Source organism: Ahaetulla prasina, chromosome 17 (genome assembly GCF_028640845.1).
Source record: "Ahaetulla prasina isolate Xishuangbanna chromosome 17, ASM2864084v1, whole genome shotgun sequence".
NCBI lineage: Eukaryota > Metazoa > Chordata > Lepidosauria > Squamata > Colubridae > Ahaetulla > Ahaetulla prasina.
Window position 1 is genome coordinate 2,427,242 of NC_080555.1, and position 13,494 is coordinate 2,440,735.

The 13,494-nt window shown below is 45.0% G+C and overlaps 1 protein-coding gene across 1 annotated transcript in view; it reads right to left on the reverse strand.

Moving 5' to 3' along the window:
• Positions 1-13,494, reverse strand: part of NPR1 (natriuretic peptide receptor 1) — a 30,354-nt gene that overhangs the window by 9,350 nt on the left and 7,510 nt on the right. Inside the window, exons 2-11 of the mRNA XM_058160532.1 lie at positions 12,804-13,003; positions 10,167-10,280; positions 9,424-9,559; positions 8,635-8,726; positions 7,991-8,126; positions 7,617-7,701; positions 6,328-6,448; positions 5,873-5,947; positions 5,651-5,728; positions 3,336-3,440 (exon numbers count right to left, since the gene is read on the reverse strand). Of these exons, the coding sequence (XP_058016515.1) occupies positions 3,336-3,440; positions 5,651-5,728; positions 5,873-5,947; positions 6,328-6,448; positions 7,617-7,701; positions 7,991-8,126; positions 8,635-8,726; positions 9,424-9,559; positions 10,167-10,280; positions 12,804-13,003 (1,142 nt within the window). The remainder of the gene's footprint in view (positions 1-3,335; positions 3,441-5,650; positions 5,729-5,872; positions 5,948-6,327; positions 6,449-7,616; positions 7,702-7,990; positions 8,127-8,634; positions 8,727-9,423; positions 9,560-10,166; positions 10,281-12,803; positions 13,004-13,494) is intronic.

Sequence of the window (13,494 nt, forward strand, 5' to 3'; positions counted from 1 at the left end):
GATAGATAGATAGATAGATAGATAGATAGATAGATAGATAGATAGATAGATAGATAGATAGATAGATAGATAGATAGATAGACAGATAGATAGATATGGATGTAGAGATAGAGATAGAGAGATGGATGATAGATAGATAGATAGATAGATAGATAGATAGATAGATAGATAGATAGATAGATAGATAGATAGATAGATATAGAAAGACAGATAGATGGATGGATGGATGGATGGAAGATAGATAGATAGATAGATAGATAGATAGATAGATAGATAGATAGATAGATAGATAGATAGATAGATAGATAGATATGGATGGAGAGATAGAGAGAGAGAGATGGATGATAGATAGATAGATAGATAGATAGATTAGATAGATAGATAGATATGGATGGAGAGATAGAGATAGAGATGGATGATAGATAGACAGACAGACAGACAGATAGATAGATAGATAGATAGATATAGATAGACAGACAGAAAGACAGACAGACAGATAGATATGGATGGAGAGATAGAGATAGAGAAATGGATGATAGATAGATAGATAGATAGATAGATAGATAGATAGATAGATAGATAGATAGATAGACAGACAGACAGACAGACAGATAGATGGATGGAAGATAGATAGATAGATAGATAGATAGATAGATAGATAGATAGATAGATAGATAGATAGATAGATAGATAGATATGGATGGAGAGATAGAGAGAGAGAGATGGATGATAGATAGATAGATAGATAGATAGATAGATAGATAGATAGATAGATAGATAGATAGATAGAGATAGAAAGACAGATAGATGGATGGATGGATGGAAGATGGATAGATAGATAGATAGATAGATAGATAGATAGATAGATAGATAGATAGATAGATAGATAGATAGATAGATATGGATGTAGAGATAGAGATAGAGAGATGGATGATAGATAGATAGATAGATAGATATGGATGTAGAGATAGAGATAGAGAGATGGATGATAGATAGATAGATAGATAGATAGATAGATAGATAGATAGATAGACAGACAGACAGACAGACAGACAGACAGACAGACAGACAGACAGACAGATAGATAGATAGATAGATAGATAGATAGATAGATATGGATGGAGAGATAGAGAGAGAGATGGATGATAGATAGATAGATAGATAGATAGATAGATAGATAGATAGATAGATAGATAGATAGATAGATAGATAGATAGATAGAGACAGATAGATATGGATGGAGAAATAGAAATAGAGATGGATGATAGATAGATAGATAGATAGATAGATAGATAGATAGATAGGTAGATAAATAGACAGACAGACAGACAGACAATGGATGGAGAGATAGAGATAGAGAGATGGATGATAGATAGATAGATAGATAGATAGATAGATAGATAGATAGATAGATAGATAGATAGATAGATAGATAGATAGATAGATGGACAGAGGGATGGAGGGATGGATGATAGGTAGGTAGATAGAAAGATAGATAGATAGACAGACAGACTGACAGAGATACGTAGGTAGGTAGGCAGGTAGGTTGCTAGGTAGATAGATGGATGATAAATAGAAGATAGATGATAGATAGATACACACACACATATACACACAGATAGATGATAAGATATATATTCAGATACATTGCACTTATAGATAAAAGCACTTTACATTGCTTTTTCCCCTATCTCCTAAAAAAAAAAAAAGGAGATAAACGGAGAAAATAGCAATGTAAAATGCTAAAGATCTATCTATCTATCTATCTATCTATCTATCTATCTATCTATCTATCTATCTATCTATCTATCTATCTATCATTCTACACGCAAGAAACTCCAGTAAAGAGTTAAAACCAAACTGTCTCTTCCAAACTGGATTTCCAAAGAGCCTTGGGGGGTTATTATGAACCTTCCAGCTTCTGCGTTTGGGCCTGGAAAAAATAACACTAATAATTTTTTAAAAATCCAATATTCTCTTTTCTCTGACAACCTCTCCCTCGTTCCCCCCCCCCCAGTTAGTTGTGTGTCCTTTTCTCCTTTTGTTTTGTTTTATTTCTTCTCTGCCTTTCTTTTGCCCAATTTATCTGCAGCAGCCAGCCGGAAACCTCCCGCATGTAGAAATCGCTGTCCTTTGACACACAAATGCAAGTCGTCCCACGTGCCATAAATCACTTCTCTAGAATTGGCTCCTCTCTACCAGCCAGGGGAGAATTTGTGGGTTGTTTTTTTTAAAGCTTCCCCCCCCCACCCTGTCCTTTTTTAATTAAAAATTCTCGCCTGCCCACCCCTCCGCCCGCCCGCCTGCCTGCCCGCCCACCCCCGCCTTGGCCCCGTGCCCAGCAGGACTCGAGATGGCATGGCCCATTCCTCAGCCGAGGAAAGACGCCACTGGAGGCTGGTCCCTAAATCCAGAGACTAAAAGCAGAGAGAAAATAGGACGGGTGGGATATTGTGAGCAACGGGTCAGACTAGAAGACCTCCGAGGTCCCTTCCCAACTGTATTATTCTATATTGTGAGCAACGGGTCAGACTAGAAGACCTCCAAGGTCCCTTCCCAACTCTGTTATTCTATATTCTGAGCAGGGGGTCAGACTAGAAGACCTCCGAGGTCCCTTCCCAACTGCATTATTCTATATTATGAGCAACGGGTCAGACTAGAAGACCTCCAAGGTCCCTTCCAACTCCGTTATCCTGTATTCTGGGCAGAGGGTCAGACTAGAAGACCTCCGAGGTCCCTTCCCAACTGTATTATTCTATATTGTGAGCAACGGGTCAGACTAGAAGACCTCCGAGGTCCCTTCCAACTCCGTTATCCTGTATTCTGGGCAGAGGGTCAGACTAGAAGACCTCCAAGGTCCCTTCCCAACTGTATTATTCTATATTGTGAGCAATGGGTCAGACTAGAAGACCTCCGAGGTCCCTTCCAACTCTTATTATTCTATATTCTGAGCGGGGGGGTCAGACTAGAAGACCTCTGAGCTCCTTCCCTCCCTCCCGACTCTGTGATTCTGTTATTCTTCCAAGCCAGAGAGATAAACCGTCCTTCCCCCAATAAAAAAATAAAAAAATAAAAATTGCTAGAGTCTAGGGTTGTTTTTTTTTTTTAATGAATCCCTCTTGACCCTTCGTTTACCTCTTCTTCGGAATGAAAATAATTTTTAAAAAGGGCGGATAAGGGAGAGGAGGAAGAGAAAAATGCCAGAAGGCTTCGCCTCGGGGCCCCTTCTCCGACATAACATGCACGCTCCTCCCCCCTTCCCTCCTTTTTCCTCTCCTCCTTCACCCTTCCTCTTTTCCTGATCCCCCTTTTTCGCCCTCCCACCCCCAGGGTACCTGCAGGCTCCCCCGGGTGCAATACTCCGTCAAGACGCAGATATTCGGGGGGTCGATGCAGACGCCGATGAAACGAGTCAAATGTTTGTTCTGGACATCCCTCATCTGGAGAGGAAGAGGAGGAGGAGGAAGAGGAGGGAAGAGGGGAAAAAAATAATAATTTGGTTTTGGTAGTGTACACACACCCACCTTTGCCACGTTTGCAAATCCCTCTCTGGAACATTGCGAGTCCGCTTAGAAAACTTAGAATAACTTAACGAACTTAAGCCCCGCTAAGAAATGTGGGTTTGCACTCGGTACATGGGCAGAGGACTTCTCCTCAGCCCAACAAGTGAGAAGCCAGGGGAGGAAGAGAATGGATTGGATAGCTCTATCGAAAGGGGATGTTACTGAATCCAAGATCGTCTTTCCCTTCCTCCCCATCGGATAGTTAGGAGAATCATAAACTTGGAAGGGACCTTAGGGGAAACCTAGTTTATAAACCCAATTTTACACGTCACCTGGGGGAAACCTAGTTTTCAAACCCAGCTTTGCACGTCGCCTGGAGGAAACCTAATTTTCAAACCCAGCTTTCCACGTCGCCTGGACGAAATTTAGTTTTCAAACCCAGGTTTGCATGTCGCCTGGAGGAAACCTAGTTTTCAAACCCAGTTTTGCACGTCGCCTGGAGGAAGCCTAGTTTATAGACCCAGTTTTACACGTCACCTGGGGGAAACCTAGTTTTCAAACTCAGGTTTGCAGGTTTGCCTGGAGGGAACCCAGTTTACAAACCCGGCGTTCCCTGGGGGAAACTGAGCCCTTCCCTTGGTGTTTAAACTTAAGCTGTGGCATGTTGGCTTGTTGGTGGCATGAAATCATCGATGTTGGATCCAGAGGTGTTTTCCGTGGCAGGGTTGGAAGAATGGGCACCTTCGCCACCAATGCACAGACGGGTTTTGGATGCCCTCCAAGCGAAGGCCAACCGTCTGACCGGGGAAGGGCTGGACTCCTTCTCCCTCACGTCACCGGTGGGCTCCGGGTCACCCCCAAAACCAACTAGTGCAAGACTCCGCTTCCCCTTCCGCCCGGCTGCTAATCCCCAGCCATTGTGTCTGTCCAGGTCTCATCCTGGCTTATCTCCTTCCTTGCGGACGGATGGACCGCTGGCTGAGCGACTCGCCTTCTCCAGCGTAGACACCCCACAGTTCATTAAGGGGGGAGCAGATGGCTATCGGCCTCCTGCTTCCTCGCTAATGAGTCAGGCGCCCTGGTGCAAGGGGGGGGTGCCAGGCGCCCCCCCACCTCCTTTAGCCCCCTCCCCCACTGCTCTTTCCTTCCTGCTAAGGAGCCGGTTGAGGCTGCCCAGCTGCCTCCTGGATGATCCTTGGGAAGGGAGAGGAGGAAAGGAGGAGAGGAAAAAAGGAGAGGGGGGGAAAGGAGGGAGGGAAAGAGGAAGTGGGGGGAAGGAGGGAGGAAAAGTAGAATGAAGAAAGAAAAAGAAGGAAAGAAAAAGGGAGGGGAAAAGAAGGAAGGGGTGGAAGAGAGAGAGCAATACAGACAGGAAGGAAGGAAGAGATAGATAGATAGATAGATAGATAGATAGATAGATAGATAGATAGATAGATAGATAGATAAGATATAACAATAGAGGCAGGCAGGAAGGAAGGAAGGAAAAGGTAGATGATAGAAAGATAAATAAAGAGAGAAAGAAGGAAGGAAGGAAGGGATGGATGGATGGATAGATAGAAAGAAAGAAAGAAAGAAAGAAAGAAAGAAAGAAAGAAAGAAAGAAAGAAAGAATATATAACAATAGAGACAGGAAGGAAAGAAGGAAGGAAGGGATAGATAGATAGAAATAGATAGATAGATAGATAGATAGATAGATAGATAGATAGATAGATAGATAGAGATAGAGAAGATATAACAATAGAGGCAGGCAGGCAGGCAGGAAGGAAGGAAGGAAGGAAGGAAGGAAGGAAAAGGTAGATGATAGAAAGATAAATAAAGAGAGAAAGAAGGAAGGAAGGAAGGGATGGATGGATGGATGGATGGATGGATAGATAGAAAGAAAGAAAGAAAGAAAGAAAGAAAGAAAGAATATATAACAATAGAGACAGGACGGAAAGAAGGAAGGAAGGAAGGGATAGATAGATAGATAGATAGATAGATAGATAGATAGATAGATAGATAGATAGATAGATAGATAGAAGATATAACAATAGAGACAGGAAGGAAGGAAGGAAGGAAGGAAGGAGAGACAGAGAGAGACAGAGAGAGATAGAGTGGCAGGTGGATAGAGAAAAAAAGAGAGAGAAGGAAGAATAAAATATAATTACGTGTTTCAGCTCAAACAAAACGTCTCGTGTTAGATCGATGCGCTTCCGGTTCATGTGCTTCACGGCCACGAGGTTCCCCTGGGGAAAAAAAAGAGGTGGGTGACCCAGTGTTGGGGGAAAAAGAAGAGATCCCCCCCACAAAGACCCCCCCCATGTAGGAGTAGCCCTCAAACCCAGGGCCTTCCCCATTTTCCGACAACAACCATCGGAGACGAAGCTTACTTTGTAATAAGCGGTCTTGGCGTAAACCTGGAATTGTCCTTCGGTGGTCAGCAAAGATCCATAATTTGAACCTCTCTAAAGAAAAGAGGAGCGGGGGGGGGAAGCGATGAGGACAAGCCCCTTTTTGCAGGAGATAAACCCCCCACCCCAAAAATTATCAAGCTTTTGCATCTTTCTGAGCTTTTGAGAAGAAATTCCAGCCTCTGAATTTTGGGGGGTTTGATCTGGGGGGGGAGGGGGGGTTTGGCCACAAACCAGACCTGTTTTGCAACCGACAAGGGATGTGATGGCCTACCTCAAAGGGGTGGTTGTATGCATTGCACCAAGGAAATACATGTGGAAAGAGCTATCCAGCCAGGCAGGGGAGGCCCAGTCTGGAGCCAAAAATCACATCTTAAAAGAAATTCGAAATCCGCAAAGAATCTGTCGGAGACCGACAAAGGCGGGGTACGCACCAGCGAGAGTGTGACTTTGCTACCCATGCTGCGTAAATTTTTCTCCAGGTTGCTCGACTGCACGTCCTCCCAGCTGACACGCCAAAATTCGGAAGCCAGCTCCTTTTCCAACTTCATTTTCCTATAACGGCGTCGGGGAAACACGCCAAGGCAGAAGGTATGGTTGGCCTGTCCCTCAATTTTCTTCCTTTTTTTTATTTTGCAAACAGGTGATCCTGCCACAACCAGTTCAGACAGTGACTTCAGATTTCCCCCCATCGCTACCCAACCCATTTCATAAAATCTTCCCGTTAATTAACAGCTCGGGACTGGCTTTGTTTTAAATGCATCATTCAGAACTGGCTTTGCTTTAAACTGCATTAATCAGAAATGGCTTTGTTTTAAATGCTTCCCTCGGAATGGACTTTCCTTAAAACTGCATTGTTCAGAATTGGCTTCATTTTCAATGCTTCACTCGGAATTGACTTTACTTTAAACTGAATTAATTAGAATTGGCTTCGTTTTCAATGCATCGCTCAGAATTGACTTTGATTTAACCTGCATTAATCAGAATTGGCTTCATTTTAAAGGCTTCATTCAGAATTGGCTTTGCTTTAAACTGCATTGATCTGAATTGATTCTGCTTTAATCTGCATCGCTCAGAATTGGCTTCATTTTAAATGAAATTTAAAAATTCAATAATAGCCAAATTTAATAAGTTTTTTAACTATTGTTTTATTTGTATTGTGTGTTTTGATTGTTGTTTTTATATGGCTGTTCACCGCCCTGAGTCCTTCGGGAGAAGGGCGGTATACAAATTAAAATATTATTATTATTATTATTATTATTATTATTATTATTATTATTATTATTATTATTATTATTATTATTATTAAAGGCTTCATTCAGAATTGGCTTTGCTTTAAAACTGCATTGATTCAAATTGATTTTGCTTTAATCTGCATTGCTCGGAATTGGCTTCATTTTAAAGGCTTCATTCAGAATTGACTTTGCTTTAAAACTGCATTGATCCGAATTGATTTTGCTTTAATATGCATCGCTCGGAACTGGCTTTGTTTTAAAGGCTTCATTCAAAATTGGCTTTGCTTTAAAACTGCATTTCTCAGAATTGGCTTCATTTTAAATGCATCGCTTAGAATTAGCTTTGCATGAACAAACATTGGGGGAACTGAAGAAGACCTGTCTGGGATCAACCAGTCATGAATATCCTGCCTGAAAATCAAGTGGATCCCAGACCCGAAGCATAATAATCCATTTTCCACCGGGTGGGATCAACTCCGCAAACTCACCGGTAGGCAAAGAAAGCCGTGACGATGATGCCGAACAGAAACAACGTCATCACAAGCGACAAGATCTCCAGCAAGGAAAAAGAAGCTGGGAGGGAGAAGGAAAAATAAATAAAAACAAAAACAGAGGAAGCCGATCCCAATTTGGTGGCGTCCGTGATCAAAATTTAAACCAATGAAAAACAAACCCCAAATCTTCCAAGACGGCTCAACCAAGACGATTTAAATCCCCCCCACCCAAACATATTACATCTATATTTGATATATCTTGGTCCCTGGCCCCATTCCACAATTCAAGTGGAAGGGAGTTCCGCAGTCTAGCGGCTCAAACCCATTTCGTGCATGTTTCTTTCCAGGGCATCTCCAAAGCTGCACACCTTTCTGACAAAGTGGGTTGTTATTCTCAAAACCGCAGAAGGGCACGTCTCTCGGTATGGCGTTGCCTGGCCAGTGGATCCTTTTCCCAGGGATCATTTCGATTTTTTTGGTGGTCCCGTTGTAATTGGCCACGATCTGCAGAGAGAGAGAGAGAGAAAAAAAACAGAAGGGAAAAGAGGTTATTATTATTATTAATTATTAGTATTTGGGACTTGGTAACCTTAACTCAATGGTATTAAGAGGGGTGGACATCAACTCCCAGAATTCCCCAGCCAGTCCTTTGACTGGGGGATTCTGGGAGTGGAAGTCCACTCTAAAGCAGGCAGGTTGGGGGATTCTGGGAGTGGAAGTCCACCCTTCTTAAAGCATGCTGGCTGGGGGGATTCTGGGAGTTGAAGTCCACCCATCTTAAAGCATGCTGGCTGGGGGATTCTGGGAGTTGAAGTCCACCCATCATAAAGCAGGCTGGCTGGGGGATTCTGGGAATTAAAGTCCATTCCTCTTAAAGCATGCTGGCTGGGGGATTCTGGGAGTTGAAAGATTTTTCTAGAACAGCGTAGGCATTTCTTTGATTGGATCCAAATCCCGGGTGGGTCTCTGCAACTCCAAGCCAAGTTTTTTTTTTCCCCGCCATTCCACTAACCTCAAACTCTCCCTTGGCTGGATCCAGATCCCAGAGGGAGTGATCCATTTCCCGGTCCCCATTCTGATCGATCCGCATGGGCCCCGTGATCCCTGCAAAGCAGATTTTTAATAATAATAATAATAATAATAATAATAATAATAATAATAATAATAATAATAATAATAATAATAATAAAGTGTTCGACTAGCGCTGTGATACGAAATCCAGCATAGTTATCTCGTTTGCTGTGTATACTGTCATTTTGTGTAATAATAATAATAATAATAATAACAACAACAACCCCAAACCTTCAAATGTCAGAAATTTCCACCTGCAAAGAGACAGACACCCCCCCCGCCCCAAAGGGTCTTCAACCTCCAATAAACCTTTTAAAATGTCTCCATTTTTATTTTATGAGGTAAAACACTGATCGATTTAAGAACGCCAAGAGGACAAAATGAGAATCACCATTCTGGGGACTGGGGGTGGGGGGGTCGCACCCATCAGCGGAGGGTCAGGCTGGATGACCTCTCGAGGTCCCCTCCTGACGGATTCTAAGCCTGTTTGCCATTGGAGACACACATACACACATACACCCAACACGCAGGGATGTTTCGACCCCTAAATTATAGACTCCGACAGCGGATTGGTGCCACCCCAAAATATTTCCCCCCCTCCACCCGTCTTAAGGATGGAGACCCAACCTGGACCCCTCTGAAGGGTCTCTATAATCTCCTCCCCCCCCCCCCCAAAAAATGTCCCCTTCCTCACCCACCCACCTTTAAAAAAATATCCAGGGATACTGACCATAGAAAGTCCGGTTACGCATCTGGAGTGTGATGGCCGTGCCGTTGGCGAGAGAGCCGCCCTGCGCCAACGTCTCGTTTACCGCCTGGGCGTAAAGCATTACTCCGTCGTGAAACGCTCCCGCGATGAAATTTTCCTGGAAAACGTAGAGATTTTTTTCAGGATCCAGGGATGGAAAAAGCTGGGAAAGAGGGGGATCGAACTCACTGCTTCGAGAGCCGGGCAGGGAAGGGGAACACCAAGTCAGGCGTGTGAGGGATTTGATTCCAAGACCCCGGTGCGCCCCAAAATCCACTCCCAAGGGCACAAAAAAGGAGAAATGACGGCTTTGCACCGGCCCCAAGATTGTGGCAGGAAGTCACGACGCCCAACCTCGCCTACTTGGGTTCCTTCTTCGCGCTCCTCTCGAAAAGAGATGGATCGCTGGGTGGCCTCATTTCCACCTGGGATGCGTGGCCGAGCCAAGGGGAACAAGCCAGCATCGTTTCCTCCACCGACGGTGGTTAAAAACCTGCCTGGAGGTTCAAGACCGAGTGGGAGAAACCCAGGCTGGAAATCGAGCCCGGCGTTAGGTTCCGAGTTCGAGGATCGCCACTTTTCAGCCCCCAATATTGAAAGAAAGAAAAATATGTGGGGTTGGTTTTTTTCCCCCCCCCTGCTCTTACAGCAGGAGGCTGGACTAGAAGACCTCTAAGGTCCCTTCCAAGTCTACTATTCTACGTTTTGCCTCGTCTCCTCCTTACCAGTCCGTCTTCCACGGTGAAGTTAAACTGCTCCTGGGAGGTACGTTTGACGTGCTGGAGAAACTGGCGGTATTCAGGATTTTGGGGTTCGGCGTAGGTGATGAGCATGACAGCCTGGTTGGGGGGGGGTCAAGAGGGAGGCAGGACAAAATGACTTCACCCCAATATTGTGTGTTGGGGGGGAGAGATTATCTAGCATCATTAACTCGAGCCCACCAACCTGTTTCAAGACTACAACTCCCATCATCCCTCCCCGACAGCCGAACCAGCGGGAGTTTTGAACCCCCCAAAAACTTTGGCACAAACCCACCCATCCCCGATTTTGGATTTATGTCACTCGGTGACTTCCCCAAGTTTCCCCACTATTGCCCCACCATCCCATGGGGTCAGGTAGACTTTCCCCACCCATGGAGGCTCCACGGAGCCGTTTTGCAGGCGAGATCCTCCGTAGAATCGCAGAAAGCATGGAAATTAAGAGACGTCGTCCAATCCAACCCCGTGTCTGGGCCGGGAAACCCCTCGCTGTGGGTAGTAGTCCTCAACTTTATAACCGTTTGTTTAGCGACCAGGAGACAAAACACAGGATGGTCACTTCGAGATGGCCCGGGGAAAAATCATCCAAAATTAAGACTTTTGCCCCTTGGTGGGATGATGAACTAGTTTTCTTTGGAGGTGGGGTTTCTGGGCTTCCGTTTATCGCTTGCAAAACTCAGCCTGATATACTGCCCCTGAGGCTGGAGGTTCTACGGAACGAGGGACGGAAAAACGGCCACGGATCAGCCTTTCCAGAAACGGTCTGGTCACCTTTTAAAACTCTTTTCAGCTTCTCAAACTGCCTCCCCCTACTCCAAAATCATCTCCTTTTTAAGTTTAAAAGAGCAACTTTTAGCTCAACGGGGGTTTATTAATAGCTGCAAAACCTGCCGGGCTTCAACATCCGGGCAATTTATCTCACTTCCTTCCTTTCTTTCAAACAAGGCCAGAGGAGAGAAAAGCAGGCCAGGCTGGCGGTGGGCAAGCCCCTTCCGGTCACTCCACAACCCCTCGTCCCCGGCCTGGGGACCTCCTCTCCAAAGCAAGAATCGGAATTCAAAACCCCTGCTCAATTGCATCAAAGTTTTCTTGCAGGGTTTTTTTTGGGGGGGTTGGAGGGGGGGGGGAAAGCTCCAGAATCTTTAGAATAGAATTGAGCTGGAAGGGACCTTGAAGGTCTTCTAATCCAGCCCCCTGGTCAAGCAGGAGAACTTTAGATCATATCAGACAAACAACTGTCCAGTCCCTTCTTGAAATCCTCCAGGGAGAAGGGAGGGAGGGAGGGACAGGGGAAGGAAGAAAGGAGGAAAGAAAGGAGGGAGGGAGGGAGGAAGAAAGAAAGAAAGAAACAAGTATAGCAGAATAAGAGAATAAAAGTATTGGAAGGGACCTTGGAGGTCTTCTAGTCCAGCCCCATTCAAGCAGTAGGCCCTAAACTATTCCAGACAAATGGTTGTCCAGTCTGTTCTTGAAAACCTCTAGGGCCTTCTCAGGGTGCCGTCCGCCAAGCAATGTCGGCTGGCGGCCCCCAGGGGAAGGGCCTTCTCTGTTGGAGCTCCTACGCTTTGGAACGAACTTCCCCCTGGTTTACGTCAAGTGCCCGATCTTCGGACCTTTCGCCGTGAGCTGAAAACGCATCTATTTATTCAAGCGGGACTGGCTTAAAAGTTTTATTAAATTTTTAATTGGGGCTATTTATATTTTAGGGTTTTAAATTGTTTTAAATTCTGGCTGTCTCTGTAATATGTTCGGTTTAAATCTTGTTTTAATGTGTATATTGTGGGTTTTATTTGGCTGTACACCGCCCTGAGTCCTTCGGGAGAAGGGCGGTATAAAAATCTAATAAATAAATAAATAGTGGAAGGAAGGAAGGAAGGAAGGAAGGAAGGAAGGAAGGAAGGAAGGAAGGAAGGAAGGAGATGATGGATGGAAAGGAAAGGAAAGGAAAGGAAAGGAAAGGAAAGGAAAGGAAAGGAAAGGAAAGGAAAGGAGAGGAAAAAAGGAAGAAAGGAAGAAAGGAAGAAAGGGAAAAAGGAAAGGAAAGGAAAGGAAAGGAAAGGAAAGGAGAGGAAAAAAGGAAGAAAGGAAGAAAGGAAAAAAGGAAAGGAGAAGAAAAAAGGAAAAAAGGAAAGGAAAGGAAAGGAAAGGAAAGGAAAGGAAAGGAAAGGAAAAGAAAAGAAAGGAGAGGAAGAAAGGAAGAAAGGAAAAAAGGAAAAAAGGAAAAAAGGAAAAAAGGAAAGGAAAAGAAAAGAAAAAGGGAAAGGAAAGGAAAGGAAAGGAAAGGAAAGGAAAGGAAAGGAGAATAACAGAATAAAAGTGATGGAAGGGACCTTGGAGGTCTTCTAGTCCAGCCCCCTGCTCAAGCAGGAGACCCTCTACCCTTGCTACTGCACCATGGACCACCACCAAAGGAGCCGAAACGATGCCCTAACCTGCTTAGCAACAACCCCCGAATCTAAGCCAACGTTGTGGCTGTTCAAAACTCAACCCCCTGGCTGGCACCAAAATTACACCTGGAAACTAAACTCTCCGTCTCCCGGCCGCATTCGGACATGCGGTTCTGAACCAGGATGGGCCGAAGAAGCGTGGCTGCCCCGCACTCACCTTGTAGGCCTCACGGGCTGCCCCGTCATTCCCATCGCCGCGTCTCCAAGGAAGCGTCCGGTCGGGAAATTGGGAGCTCCGGAGGCTGGTACCGAAGAGATCGATGTAGAAGAAGGCATATTCGCCCGTGGTCAGCCCTTCGCGGTGCGCCTGGAGCATCAGTGCGCGGAAGATGTCCGGCGCGCAACAGACGTACACAACTGCGGAGGAAGTAGCACAACGAACTCACACATCGGCACAAGGGGAGACCCTGGGGTGGAAGAGCCGAGGGGCTGGAGGGACGAGGGGGGGTGTCTTTAAAATCCTTTGCGTTCGGTTCATAGGAGGATGCTCTCCCCACCATCACTCCCGAGGGTGTCAGAGATCGGACGACAAAGCCCATCGTCCCCGGCCCTTCCGGTATGTCGTTAAAGAGTTGGGAGGTTTGGATCTGATCCGGTTTCGGGACTCCCTGCCCAGTTCGCAATCTTTGGTCCCTGCTCTGTCAGCCGTAAAAGAAAAGATAGATAGATAGATAGATAGATAGATAGATAGATAGATAGATAGATAGATAGATAGATAGATGGATGGATGGATGGATGGATGGATGGATGGATGGATGGATGGATAGATGATTGATAGTTAGATAGATAGATAGATAGATAGATAGATAGATAGATAGATAGATAGATAGATAGATAGATAGAAAGGT